Source organism: Stenella coeruleoalba (genome assembly GCF_951394435.1).
Source record: "Stenella coeruleoalba genome assembly, chromosome: 1".
Classification (NCBI taxonomy): domain Eukaryota; kingdom Metazoa; phylum Chordata; class Mammalia; order Artiodactyla; family Delphinidae; genus Stenella; species Stenella coeruleoalba.
Window position 1 is genome coordinate 85106613 of NC_137169.1, and position 15468 is coordinate 85122080.

Genomic DNA, 15468 nt, shown 5'->3' on the forward strand with positions numbered 1-15468 from the left:
GGAAATAAACACAAACTAAACAATAAAATAGACATATTTATATATACAGCTTAATCTTTACCTTAATAGTGGGAATAGGCTTTTTGGGGATAAAATGGTTTCTCTCAAGTGGTGGAAAAGTTGCATTTTGTTCTTTCAGTCTAATCTTTTCCTCTGCTATGATTTTCTTGCGCTGCTCAAGATAAGGTCCAAAACTTGGCAGTTTCTAATAGGAAAACACACAAATAAGAAAGTATGTTAGCTCACAGAAGAGAAAAATGTGAGGATATAAACACAAATATTATAAACAAACAAATGTGTGTTCTGAGACTGTTTCACATATACTGTAACAAGGTCTTCATTCATTCTTGGACCCTAGTCTTCTACGTAACAGAGTCCATTAATTATTAAAAAGAACACAATAGCACAATACCTTTACCAAATAGGTATGTATTAGATATACAAATATTAATTGAAATACATTTCTAAACAGAGTAAAATTCACAATGGTAAACCAAATCATTCACTTAAAACAATAGCTATTTGTTAAACCATTTGTTTAGTTCATATAGACAGAAGGTGAAACCTATTGATGCTTTTTTTCCTCTTCATCAGGTTTTTAGCACAATATAGACACAGCCTAGTCTCTGACAAATGCTTTTGTCAATAGCAAAGGTACTTTGCCAAAGTTCAAATCTGTATCTCTGTTTTATTGTGTTCAAATTCTTACTACATCTCTTTAAAGATTGTAACTAACGTTGATTGCAGTTTACTGGAATAGCTGAAAAACAAAATGGTAAAAATATTGATTTCTCTGCACAGAAAATAAAGTTTATTTTGCATGAAAGAGGCAAAAATAGAAATGAAAAGCAGAGGAAATAACACAGTGCTTCAACAAACTCCCTCAGTATTCAAAATCACATTATGGAGCTTTAAATCTCAAGGTTATTCAATTGTACTTTACAAAGTTCATTTAGAAAGATACCTGGGTGTCATGGAAAAATGCTAAGTGGTTTCACGTTAACATGAATATGCCCTCATACTATTCATTATCCGACAATTATTTCCTCTTCACTTTGTCCTTCTCTTCTAGAACCTTTGATCTTCACTTTTACTGACATATACTGCTGGTGATAGACACCACTGAATTCCAAATGTTCTGTGTCTGCCTGGAACCTGGAATTGCTAGGTCTCTTTTCAAAGACTGCAAAAATACCACCCGCCGCCCCCGCACGCCCCCCCACCTCCCCCCCGCTAGCTCTCCTGCAGAATAAAGCAGATTTACCTAGCCAGTGAAGGCTTGGAAAACTACAGCATTCCAAGGTCATCTTGATCTCTGCCCCAGCAAGTAATTAGGTGAAAAAATCACACTTGTTTTAAAACACTGGCCTCTACCTACCAGGTTGCATAACACTCTAGGAAAATGAGTTCTCTGGTCCTTTAGAGGTGTCACTACAGTAGGTAAACTAAACTGAAACTGTGTTCCAATTTGGCCAAACTGCAACTGAAAATTTATATTAGCAGAAAATATTCATGTGGAACTATCTAAGATTGTTATTTCCATTACCAGTTTACTGTAATTATGTCAACAAGCTGAGCAAATAGAAACAATGTTATGAATGCCAAATTAATACACACAATTAAACCAGAACTATATACTTCATCTCTGCACCTTAATGCTTTTCTAAATTACAGTATTTAATGATTACAGTAATATGAAATGATATGACAGAGGGAGAAAATATATGAATATGTTGTATCTATTTTATCATAAAATAAGTGATGCTGTCTTGTTAAAAAGCATAAAATAGAGTCTAAAACAAATCCTCAATATTATCACATATGTAAGCCCTTTTCATGTAGAAAAGATAGTGCTTGCTTGTCCTATTATGAAATGATTCTTTTCCTAGGGCAGATGAGGTGTTACAGATTACACTTGGTGCCAAAGAAATGCCCCGAGGGTCCTTTCTTTGGTGAATGTACGTCCACTTGATATAAATCGTGTCAGAATATCAATCTCCCCACACTTCTCTTACACATCAAGGACACCTCTACCCTAATCTTATATCCTTGAAGATTATTATCAAGACTTGTTAGTGTGAAACACATGACCTCTGAGTCTAGCAGATCCCTCATGATAAAGGCAAGCTCTATGAAAATCTGAACCATCATCCTGATTCCTTGATGGGGCCTTACCTTCCTCAACACTATCTCATTCCACCTAAATGTTCTGTAAAATTATTCAAAAGAAATTATTCTCAGAACTTTTTAATCTATCTTCTTTTAAACATAGACCAGAGGAGATATTTTTTTCCATTTAGATTATTCTTTATCCAAAGAGAAATAAAGCAGTTAAATTTAAACTGTGATGATTTTAAATTGTTCCAATAATGGTAAAAATAATAATAATTAATAATAGGAAATCCCTTGATTCAGAATAGAATACAGCCTGAATAGACACCAACCGCCTGATATTTTCTGTAACTTTTTTGCCGTGGTTGACCACATTTACCGTATTTAACTAATGCAGGCTTTCCATAACTAAAGGTGCTACGATTCTAATGTGCTAATCTTTTATAACTAGTCCTAAGGAGAGGTTTTCAATTTAACATAGAGATTCCTATAGGATTTTCTTTGTGTGTGGGTTGAAGAATCAGTGGAAAAAAAAGAAAACTGTTGCCAAAGTTTTCTTTAAATCGAAAGCACACCCACACAGAATATCAGTGACTGCCCCCTCAATGTTCTGCCATTTATCTCCAAATCAAACAGGGTCTATTTTCATGTAGTTTCTCACTGCCATATGGAGATCCCAGAGGCTGAAGTATTGTACCAGGTTCCAAAACTTCAAGGCTGCCATAGTCACTTTGCTTTCTGCATTAGTGTGAGAAATTTCACTGCTTTAAAAAAATTATTATTACATCGCACGTTAGAATGCCTCTAGGATAGCTGAGAACTGAACATTTGAAAAGTTAAGTTTTCTGCAAATAAAAAGGTCAATTCTCCCTTGCACCAGAGGATCACATATTACATTTAGGCATATGTTTGTGTTCAGATCTTGCCAAAGGAACAAACCAAAGCAAAATAGAAATAAGAGTGAAGGTGAAGGCAGAGAGGGCCACTGTATATGTGTGCAATCAGCGATGATTAATAAAGCATTTAGTTCAAATCTCTGTCTGAACATATAGTTAATTGATTTCCTATTGCAGGAGGAGAAGCAGCAGGGCCTGACAGGGCCAGCAGCAGGAGCTTTTCCTCTTCATTCATTATTTTCTTGCAGAAAAAGTTGTAGCCTGCGGTAACTCAAAGAGAGCAGTTTTGAGCGTCATGCTATATTTCTTAAACAAAGGAAAAAGTTCTTTAGGACTCTCGAAAGCTGCTTTGTAACTGATGAGCTGAACAAAGCTCAGAAATGGTGTGATTTTTGTTTCAATGCTTTCTCCAGGGATTCATCATTGATGAATTTGTCCTCACCAGAAAAGCTAAATCCTACTCATTTAAAGATAACAGTATCTCACACTAAAACTGTCTCTGTCCAGATATTAAAAGCATTACACTGCCAATAGAAAAGTGACAACATAATGAATCAACAAGGATACCTTAAGCCAGCAAAGCTTTAGGGTAAAGAGGTCTATCTGGATTATAATTTATTCATGGATCAATCTAAAGGTAATTGAGCATATTATGAAGTAGAAGAGGGTTCTTGTTTCTAATAGAAGCAGGCACTAGTATCTTCCCATTTAAATTGCATAATTTTTATGAGAATGGCAGCAAGTTGGCTAATAGCACTGGTCTATAGTGCTGTAAGGGATCAACTCTTATTTTCCTAATCATACTCTCTCATCTGATTTGAAACAATGAGGGCAAGAAAAGTAATTTATTTGATATTCAAATGGTAATAAAAGATAAAATGATTTCAGGTTTATACTTAGTGCAAGATATATATATATATATATGTATAGATATAGTGCATATACTGTAAATATATATATATACACACACACACTGAGTGCAATATATATGTGTGTGTATTTTAATTTGTATACATATTTTGTACTCAGTATAAACCTGAAATCCAAATATATATATGTCTCATTTCTGTGTGTATACACTGACAGATTGAAGAATAAATTAGAGGTAAAGGATATAGTATGCTTCACAACTAAGAATTTATTTTATATGTTTTACAAAAACATGTTCACATATGACTTAGTTACACTATCTATCTTTTGTCATTTATTCAACATATGCAATATCAAATGCCTACTCTGGGCCAGGAACTGTCCTTTGCTACATTAAAGGCTGAATAATTTCCATACGTAATGTGTGTAATTATCATTGCAACTAACTTTGTAAGTATCTCTTGTCATTCATTAAGGGGTACTGCCAGGCTGAATTATATGTCAAGTATATCTGGTTATTGCAGTTATCTAAAGGCATTGTATACAAAGCTCCTTGGAAAACTATTTAATCTCAATCAAATGACCACCAAAGAGAAAAGTGAAGAAAACAAACTTTCGAAGAGTTGATCTTTAACAAAACTCAGAAAGGCAACGGAGTACTCTTGGATACCTAAAATAAAAAATGCAGGGCTTCCCTGGTGGAGCAGTGGTTGAGAGTCCGCCTGCCGATGCAGGGGACACGGGTTCGTGCCCCGGTCCGGGAGGATCCCACGTGCCGCGGAGCGGCTGGGCCCGTTGGGCCATGGCCGCTGGGCTTGCGCGTCTGGAGCCTGTGCTCCGCAACGGGAGAGACCACAACAGTGAGAGGCCCGCGTACCGCAAAAAAAAAAAAAAAAAAAAAAAAAAATGCAGGAGCACGATGGCTGGGAACCTGGGTTCTCTGAGTGTGTTCCTAGCACACCCTAATTTCAATCACTGTGCACTTGGCTCGATGCAAGGAAGTATGGGAGACAGAGATGAGAGGTCTCTGTTCTGTTCTGTCTGAATTCAGTTACTTTTCTTCTTCCCTTCCTTCAGTTATGACAGTAATCACTTACATTTGATCCTGATTTTTATTCCAAAATCTGCTTTCATATGGCTTACATTCAGAAACTCAGATTTTCCCCATGAATAACTGGCTTGTAATACTTAATCACTGATATAACAGCAAGCCATTTTTCATGATATTATCAGATTTGGACAGTGGAAAACAATAAGAAGACAAAGAGAGAAGGGCCATCTGTACATTATATTACCATAGTGCTATGTGGTGCCCAGTGGTGCACATTGGGACACTGGAGTAGGACATGCAAAATATATGAAATTAATGAAATATAACTCTTAGTTTAACCTGATAAATTTAAGTGGACAACTTCTGATCAAAAATGCAATGTCTATAGCAGTCAAAAGCAAAGATAACTCATGCTTCATAGTGAAAGCAGAAAGCCAGCATTTGCATAGTGGTTAGGATACTGATTTAGAAGTCAAATTTGCATTAAAATCACAGTTTTACACTCATTACCTGTGTGACTATGAGCCAATTACTTAACCATTCTGCTACTAATTTTCCTTATCAATGAAATGAGAATGATAGTATCTAACTCACGATACATTTGATGCTCGGTATAAGCATTAAAATGGAATAATTGTAAAGTGCATGCCTGCCAATTTATTCCCACAAGCCTTAACTGCTTATGTTGCATTGTGTACCAGGCTCTGTATTTCCACGTTTGCTCATGCTAGAACGAGCCCGCCCTGTCTTTTTTACCTGGTACAGGCCCATTTGGCATTTTCCTCTCAGCTTGGTATTCACAGCATTGAAGTAATGTCCTTTACTGACTCCCCTCTGTCCGCAGTGTTACGGGGGCCTTGCAGTGCTGCAGAGCACTCTGGGCACTTTTTAGCCTTGCACTTATGTCGCTGCCTTATCACTATTAGCTTCTGCCTCCATCTTCTCCACTTGAGGTCCTAGTTAGTTTTTGATCCAGCACATAACAGGTACTCAATATGTTTTTTCCCCCCTTGTTTTTGGCTTGTTGCTTAGCTTTTTTCTCAATAGGTTTTTCAAAACTTGAAAAATTATTGAATGAATGCATGCATGAATATCTTGAATGTATTTTAAAAATCCCGCTGGTTGTTTGAAATGTCAGGCAATCCCAAACAATTACTTTCAGAAAGAAATTAAGTTACAGAAATAAGTTCTTTAAAATTAAAAATTATATCATACTTACACAACAGCTGTGATTCATAAATTTAAAAAAACCACTTGTAGAGTGCAAGACACTTACAATTTATATATAAAAGACAATCTGTCTCCTTAAAGAGCCTGTCGTTAATAACAATTGCAATACTCCAAGACAGAGGCTGTGGCAGAGGTGCCCCAGGATGTCAGATGAACAATGACAATGTGCACCTGACCCCGGCTGAGAGGACAGAACTTTTCTAGAAATGACATCTGAGCTGAGTTCTGAAGGATAGGGTGAAAGTCGGTTGGCAAGTAGTGAAGTTGGAGGTGTGAGGGTCAGGAAAGGGGAGGAAAATCCTCCAAGTGGAATAAACACCAGAGAGAGAAGGGCGATACTTTGGAAGAGATGCTGGGGAGCCAGCAGACTGCTGACCCTCTGCTCTGTGTTTAATAAGATACAAAGGGTGAGCAGCTTCTTCCGTGAAGGGGAAGCAGAGCACATTTTGTTGTGAAGTGATAAAGTCGGGATGTATGTTACGGAGAATGTCAACCAAGAGAAGAAAATCTAACATGAATGGAATGCCAGCAAAGGATGAAGGAGATAAGACTTGCTTTTTTGCCAAGGACTGTGCCTGTGCTGGAGCTGCAAAGACAACTAGGAGGTCGTTCTTTCCAAAAGCAGTTTATGGCCTGTAGGAGGACTGACTCATATTCAATGGAACTGAGGTGAGAACATTATTGTTTTATATTGAAATATCATTTAAATGATGTATAGCAGATTCCTCTAAAGAAATAAACTTCATTGCTTAAAGCGATAACTTTTAAAGCAATATCTTTAGCTTGGAGTTCGGGAGATTAAGCCCTGATGGCATGATTGAAGAGAAACAAAACCAAAGAGATGGTCAAACCACTATGCATGAGAAATGCAGAAGAATTTTGAAACAGAGACGCAAGAGGGAAGAGATATGGGGATATATGTATATGTTTAGCTGATTCACTTTGTTATAAAGCAGAAACTAACACACCATTGTAAAGCAATTATACTCCAAAAAAGATGTTTAAAAAAAAAAAAAGAAAGCAGAGAGGAGAGGGAAGAGGAACGTGCATGAAGAGAAGGAAAAGCGAGAGATATAGAGGGAGAAGAGCCTATTGATGTGATGACGGGAGTACTTCTATAAAGAGGAAGTGCTAATATCCAATTTTAAGCAATCCAAATCCTCCCCTATGACCCCTAAAACTTTAAAAACGTCTCCTACCCACTTACATATCCTGGAGAGAAATTTGGAAGAAAGTCGGGGAAATAGGGTTGAGTTTCATGCTTGGATTGGCATATAGCTCAAAGAATAGAGACCAACGAGAGACAAGATTTGAGGGAGATTCAGAAATCAGTGGGAATAGGAATTTACTGCCAGAAGTGACATAGAGAACATAATCTCTAGGAATTTTGTAGCAATATCCAGAAGGATGGGACTGGTTGACCTCAGCTGACATTTGGGTTATGTAGGTAATTATAAGGAAGAAAGGGATAAGCAGAGGAAGAGATGCACAGTTTGATGTAACCCTGATTTAATGAGCAATTAATTCCAACTAAGAGACTTCTTAGTGAAGGAGGAATTTAAATTGTGATGAAAGATTATAAAAGGGAGAAATAGTGTGTGGTGTTGGAAAGGGGGGTAAAAAGAGAAAGGAATGGATGAGTAAAGGGTTGAAACATTAAGAAACTACAGAATGAACTTATTCTTACATGACTAAAACAGAGTAAGTGTCTGAGGAATACTAGCAGGTAAAGCTGGGAAATCTATGAAGGGCTCCGAATTCTGCGCAAAGCAGTTTGGATTTTTATTCTTCAGGGTGTAGGGAAACACCAGATATTTGAAAATATGTAATCAGGTCTTTGTGGTGGCAGAAAGAAGGATGAATTTTGGGTAGGTGCTTTGGCAAAAAGAGGAGAATGATCCAGAATGTTGGAGATAGGATTCTGGTTGTAGCAGAAAAGGGAAATAGATGACATAACATTTTTTAAAAGATTATACAGTACTCTGGAAAATAGAGAGCCAATACTGACTACACATCCCAACTCCAACAGTACACGTTGATTTTCACTCCCTCACAACCCACCAGCTGCTGCACCGCTGCTCTGACAGTGACTCCTGCCTGAAACCACCTAGCTTTCATTCTTTCTGACACAGAACCCTCTCTGAAAATCTTCTGTCTCTACCTCTTTGCTACTCATCTTTCTGCAAATGACCCCTCCTCTCTCACCATCCCCTGCTCAATCAGAGTCTCCAACATTTTCAAAATCACATGGGAACTGTGTTCACGGGTGGCTGCATAGGCTGTGAACTACAGAAGAGTTACACCTTAGTGAAAATGAGCATAAAACAGTGGTGGTAGGGAGCCTGGGAAGGATGAAATAGGATTTGTTTTTCTTTCCTTGCATTCTGGAGGACTCCTGCTTGTGTTTTGTAGTGATGATGAATTGGGGGAGAAGTGAAGGAAATCAACTTCCTCAACAATAGCTCTAGTGAGAGGGGATTGTAAGTTCTATACAGGAAGGGACTGCACCATCATTATTATCTTCATCAAAATCAGCATATTTATTGAGCATCGCTATACACCAAGACCTTTGCAAAGCGCATGAGTACCTAATCTCTTCTTCATTGCAACCCCATGAGGTGGGTATTGTTCTTGTCCCCTTTTACAGATGAGAAAACTGAGGTTCAGAAAGGCTAAATAACTTGCTCCAGTTTTCACTTATTAATAAATGGCAGAGCCAGGATTCAAATCCCAGTCTGCCAGATGCTAGACTCTCTGCTACGCTGTCACTCATATTTCGATGTAGTACTTACAAAGTTTATTAAATGAGTATTTAATGTATTCTTGATTGCTATAAAGAAGCATACTACACACATATTCCATTCCTTGAAATCTATGCTTCCCGTTTTTCTTTTTCCACAAACTGTGAAGCGGAAAACACCTCACACAGTAGACATCATTAAAGAAAATGCTGAACACATACCATGCAAAATATCTGTGTTAGTTTAGTCCTGTTTATTACTGGCCTCAAGTTTAATGAGCTCAAGTTAATACAGGTGAAAGGCCAGAGTGTTACATGTAGCAGTTAATGAAATACCATAGAGATGCTGAGAAAATGATTAGCAGCCAAATGTGAATTTAATATACTTCATTCTCAAGATGCAGCGCCCTGTGGGAGGCATCTTTCTGGGGGAAATAATGTGGTATATTGGAAGTAGCACTTGCTTCCGAGTTGGGAGATGGGGCTCCGATCTTAGTCTTGCTATCAGCTCTTCTTGTGACCTATGACAGTGCAGTGACTCCCTCTTAGTCTCAGTTCTCTTATCTGTAAAATGAGGAGGTTGGACCAGATAATTTATAAGGTTCCTTCCAGTGTGTCACTTTGTTTTGTTTTCAAATTCAGTTAGAAATCCTCAGGGTTTATGCCCAGGTAGCATCACATAGTCTGTGGATGAAACATTGGACTGAGTCATAAATTATATTGATATATACCTCTTTCCCTCCTATTTAGCTATAGAACATTCTGAATCTGTTGAAGCTGTAAAATATAGATATTATAAATAATGTTTATCAAACTCCTAAGATTGGAGTTAAACTGTTTTAGACTTCATCAGTACAACCACAGATAGCATTGCTATTTTATCTCATTATTAAATAATGAAATCTGTATAGATAATTAACAGAAATAAAAACAATTTTAAAAAGAAAGCTATTATAATCTGTATAAATTGGGAAATTCCTACGATCACAACTAACACTACACTGTAATTATCTTTACGAAGTTTGATGTCTAGTTACAAACTCACCTGAGACACACTCTATATAAAATCAACTACACACATAGTAGGAGTAGATATAAGTGATAACAGGCATGAAATTGCCAAGTGAGTAAGGTTAAAACACAAATACACGTCAACTGCATTTGTGTATATTCAAAGTTTTAGGTTTTTAAAGGAAAATAGGGCCTTCTACTAAAGCAGTGCAATATACAGAATGGTCACTCGTCTTGGGATGCAGAGACTAAGACACTTAGTTTCTAAAACAAATCACCTGCCCTCTGTGAGCCTCAGTTGTCATCTGTGTAAAACAGAAATAACAATGACCACCCTTCCTCCCTACTCTTCATAATTTTTTGAAATAGGAAGGCACGGATAGATTACTAAAATACAGCTTTTACCATTTTAAAAACTATAAAGCAGCATAGAACCCAAGTGTTATTTTAATATGAATATAAATATGATTTATGCTCAATATGATGAACAATATAAAGATGAAGTATGCTGAATTATAAAAATGTCACAAAATACTAGCTACACATGAAGAAAGACTTCCTGAGCTATAGTTCTTCCAATGCTTTAGGACGACTTGAATGAAATAATTGGCTTTTGAAATCCACCTTCAAAATGCTACTGCTTTCATGGCTAAACATTGCATAGAATGTCAAGTGCAAACACCAATAAGGGAAAATGGAATAAAAATTACTTCATTCAATGGTGTGGAAGCAAAGGAAAACAGAAAAATGGAGTGATGAAGGAAATGGGACCGCTATCAATATGAAAAAAGCATTCAGGATTCAGGCTATATTTGGAGCCAGAGTAGAAGATTAATCAATCTTTTCCATATTTATTCAATATGATACCTAGTATTTCCCTACACAAGAAACACCTGGATGACTGCTTTAAGCCTTCTTACCTCAAAGTGTGGCACAAGACAAAAACTGTTACATTTTGATCCAATCAAAACTATTTGGAGTTACATTTCAGGACATACTGGAAAAAAAGATCATCATTTTGAAAGTCAATTTTTAGGGTTTCTATGCTAAGCAGGAGATTTATACTGGAGAGAAAATAAAAGTAAGTGCAAGTTTTTAGTTGAAAGGAAAAGACTTTTCTAACATAGTTAATTACCATGCTAGTAGGAAGTATTTAACATGGGAAAAGAATCTTTTATATGCGTGGCAAAGTTCTCCATAAACAATAGCTTCTGCATACAGAATAGAAAACACTAGCTAACATCCATCTGTAACATCAGACTCATATCCAAACCTAGGTCACTACAGAAGGCAATCCTTGCCCCACAGATTTGGATTTTCCTCTCTGTCTCTCTTCCACATCACTTTCTAAACTATAATACCATTATTTATGTATTTTCTATTTTTCTGAATAGATCATAAACATTTTGAGAACAGGATACTTTTTTAACATGTTTTGTCATTCCTCTTAATTCTTTACATATAGTTGGCTTTAATTAAATATTTGATGAATGAATGAAGGATTAAAATCAACAGAAAGCTGTGCTGACAAGAAATTTCAGCTAACCATATGTGGTCACAGCTTAATGATGACAATAAGTGATCTAGTCTAAACACTTTTCATATAAAATATTCAGAAAGATTCTCTCTATGCACAATGCTGGGCAAGAGTGGGATTGATCTAATGCCTAATGACCAGGCAAATACAATTTTGCCTGGTCCATAATATTGCATAATCCAATATCTGATAATAACAGGGAATTGTAAAAACAGATAGCATTTGTAGTGATAAGGTATTGTAAGGTATAATTCCAGCAATCAATTTAGATTCAATGGCTTAGAGCTCAATACAAATAATTTCTTTGTATTTTCCAGGTTCTTTGTTTAAAGTTTTCTATCAAGAAAATAGTAAGGACCAACTATTTCATTTTCCTATTCATAACAAAAAAATCCAACAACAAAACATTTTATAGACCATAGTTACAAAAACCATTATTTTATTAAAAGTTTACTTTGAACAATTGTGAATCTAGGCAATTATCACATTAAGTCAAATACTCAGCTTCAGGGAAAGAATAATCCACTTGATTCTGTGGCCTTTACAAAGGCCATATGGCTATGCAGTACATGCTACTGTTCTTTTGACCCCCTACCGCAGCCATTGGCTGCCAGTCTTTTATAAAGATGAGCCTAATTCTTTGCATTGGCTAATACCACAAAATGAGGACAGCAGTCAAAGAAACCAGCCATTAGTACATAATTTTCTGAGCTTCATCAGACATCAGCCAATTGTTGAATATCACATGTCCTAAGAAGCATTAACACCAAACTCTAAAACTCTTATGTAGCTCTAAATTTCTAAAACCATGAAACCATAGCGGTTATGGTTTTAGAAATTGTTTTTGTGTATTATCTCAATTTCCACAATAACATAATTATTATAATATTGCTGAAACTTGAGGCCCACAGATGTGGCAAACACTTAATGCCCAAGTCCACATAACAGTAGGCAGCAGAGTAAACTCAAACCTAGGTCTCCCAACTCCAAGCGTAGCCCCTTCTCCTCTATATTGACTGGCCATGTCCTTCCCAAGCTTTTTAGCTGCTATTTCGCCAAAAATTATTGTATGTTTTTCGGCAAGGGAAAGATCTAATAAAATGTGTTCTTGTGGAAGGCTCATTCTATGTGCTAAGTATTGAAGATGTAACAGAGGGCAAAAGATATGATTCCTATCCTCAAGGAGTCTGTAGTAGTTTGTCATGTAATAGGATTAAACATAAATAAATAATCCTATGAATACATACAACATTTATACAATTTTCAATGATATATAGTTATCTGATTATTTGTTTAAAGTCTAATCCTATCCGACAACAACCTCTAACCCTTTGCTTTACTCACCAGGCAAAATCTTAGCCCGTATTTAACCCAATTATCCAGCTAGTCTATATTTACACTTGAAAACTGAATATGGCTGGAGAATATGACTGCTCCCCATTCCCCAAATGGGCACTAAGTACCCAATAAGCCTTGGTACGGTACCACTGTCATTCTTTTTTTTTTTTTAGCGGTACGTGGGCCTCTCCCGTTGCAGAGCAACAGGCTCCGGATGCGCAGGCTCAGCGGCCATGGCTCACGGGCGCAGCCGCTCCGTGGCATGTGGAATCTTCCCGGACCGGGGCACGAACTCGTGTCCCCTGCATCGGCAGGCGGACTCTCAACCACTGCGCCACCAGGGAAGCCCACCACTGTCATTCTTGAACTTTCTCACTACAAGATGACATTCTTATACCTTCTTCTTTCTCCTAAAAACTAAACTGCCACTCCTTCTCATTGTTAGTTGATGATCTCGGTTAAAGATCATTACATTATTGGTTAACATTTTTGAAGTAATTGTTCTAAATTTTATAAATCCACCTCATCTGTACTATCATCCTTCATCTTTTCTTCTTGCTATGATGGGAAGTGTCTTGGTTCTTTCAAAGGCTCCACTGAGGGCTCTATCTCACACCTGCCTGGTCATCCAAAGGAATGTGCCTCTGTAATTTTTATCTCTGCCCACCCCATGATTCACTCTCACTTTTAAAAAGTATTCCATTAACACACAAATGTGCTTTAATCTCTCATCCTGAAAACAAATACATAAAACAAATAAAATAACTCCTTTGAATCTACAGCCGCTTCTAGGTATTATTTATCTACTGCCTTTTAAATTTCTTTTAAGAATCGTTAATCGTGTCTGTCCTCACACCCTCACCTCCCATTTACTCCTCAGTATACTCTTGTCAGGAATTTGTCCTCCATTCCAAACCATGGAAATGCTTTGGTAATGAGGTCAACGAACACCTTTATTTCTCAAATTACATGGCTGCATTTTTGTGCTCATTTTACTTTATCTCTCAGAAATATTCAACCTAGGTAAGCCCTCCCTCCTTCTTAAAATACTACCCTTCTTTTCCTCCTACATCACTTCTGTATTTCTTTTGCTGGTTAAATCTTTCTTTGTGAAACTTAGAATATCCAAGGCTCAGTCCTAGACACTCTTTTTTCCCCCTCTGTTGACATACTCTTTCCAAGTGATTTAATCTTGTCTTATGGCCTTAAACATCATTTAAACTGTGGCTTTCAAATTTATAGCTCCAGTTCTATTCTTTAAACTGAGCTCTAGACTCTTATGTCCAGCACCTTAATTAACATATTTAATTAAATGTTGAGAAGCAATCTCAAAACTTAACATGTCTTAAGTAGATTCCTTGTTATTTCACTCCAAATAGGTTTCTTTTCTAATCTTTCCCATCTCAGATAATGGAGTGACTGCTCACCCATTTGCTCAAGTAAAAACCCTAGGGTTATTATGGCTTCTTTCTTTCCCTTATCATCCTGTGTAGATTGATCCTTCAGCAAAACATCCAGGCTCCACCCCCAACACACATCCCCAAACTCCCCACTTCTCACCATCTTCATTGATACGGCACTAGCCTAAGGCTTCACTGTCTCTCACAGTGAACATGGCAATAGCCTCCTAACTGATCTGCCTGCTTTCTCTTTTGACTTGATATAATGTATTCTCCACATAGTTACCAGAGCAGTTATCTCAAACACAAGTGAGAACAGGTCACTCCTCTGCTTAAAATTCTCCAATGGTTTCCCAGCGCACTTAAAATAAAATCTAAAAGCTTCACAATGATTGCAGATTTATCTGGTCCCCAACTACTTCTTCAGTTTTCTTTTTTGCTGTTCTCCTCTTAATCCACTATACTGCAGGCACACTGGTCTTGCTTTTCTCAAGTCTTATAAATTCCTATAGCCTTAGGGACTTTGCAGTTAAAGTAGGCCCTCCAAATCACACTCTGCGTATCTCCCTTTTAATAATAATCCTATAATTAATTAATTAATAAGTTCATTTCTCCATCCTCTCTAAAAGGTATGAACTACCAGAATAGGTTGTTCATCAGTTTCATTCACTGATGTTTGCCCAGAACCTTGAACCCTGACTGACTCATTGTATATTCTTAGTGAATGAAGGTACTGGGTGGCAGTGTATTTAGGATAAACAGTGCAGTCCTTGAACTGAGCTTGGCTTCCAATCCTGGTTCCATTATTTACTAGGTTTTTGACCTAGTCAAATTTTGCTTAACCTTCATATTATCTCAGTTGCCTCATTCATACAATGGGAATAACATTTCATAGGGTTGTAGTAAGGATTATATAATTTATACACTGTATATAAAATGAAGCTAGAGTTTTGTGCATAGCAGGCACTTAATAAATGTTAGTCCTTGTCTTCAACATCATCATTATTACAGAAATTCCAGCAGTGTATTATAGTTTTTTCAATTATTATCTTACATGTGCTTTAGCATCTTTTGCTATGGGCTTACCATTACCCTAGAATTAACATTCCCCTCCCTCCAGTAAACTATTTTTCCCTCTTTTACAAGGAAAGTCAATGGATTAACATCATGTTTTACATGAAGGAAAATTGTTTATTTCACATCCAGACTGCATACCCTCTATAAAGTAAGAATTGCTCACATTGTTATATACTTTTATGCTCCACATGTTTAAGTAAGTAAAA

The 15468-nt window shown here is 36.9% G+C and overlaps 1 protein-coding gene across 2 annotated transcripts in view; it reads right to left on the reverse strand.

The window, feature by feature from the left end:
• Window positions 1-15468, reverse strand: part of DPYD (dihydropyrimidine dehydrogenase) — an 814043-nt gene that overhangs the window by 22270 nt on the left and 776305 nt on the right. For both annotated transcript variants that reach the window (XM_079926015.1, XM_079926014.1), the window contains one exon: window positions 62-205. In XM_079926015.1, coding sequence (XP_079782141.1) covers window positions 62-205 — 144 coding nt within the window. The remainder of the gene's footprint in view (window positions 1-61; window positions 206-15468) is intronic.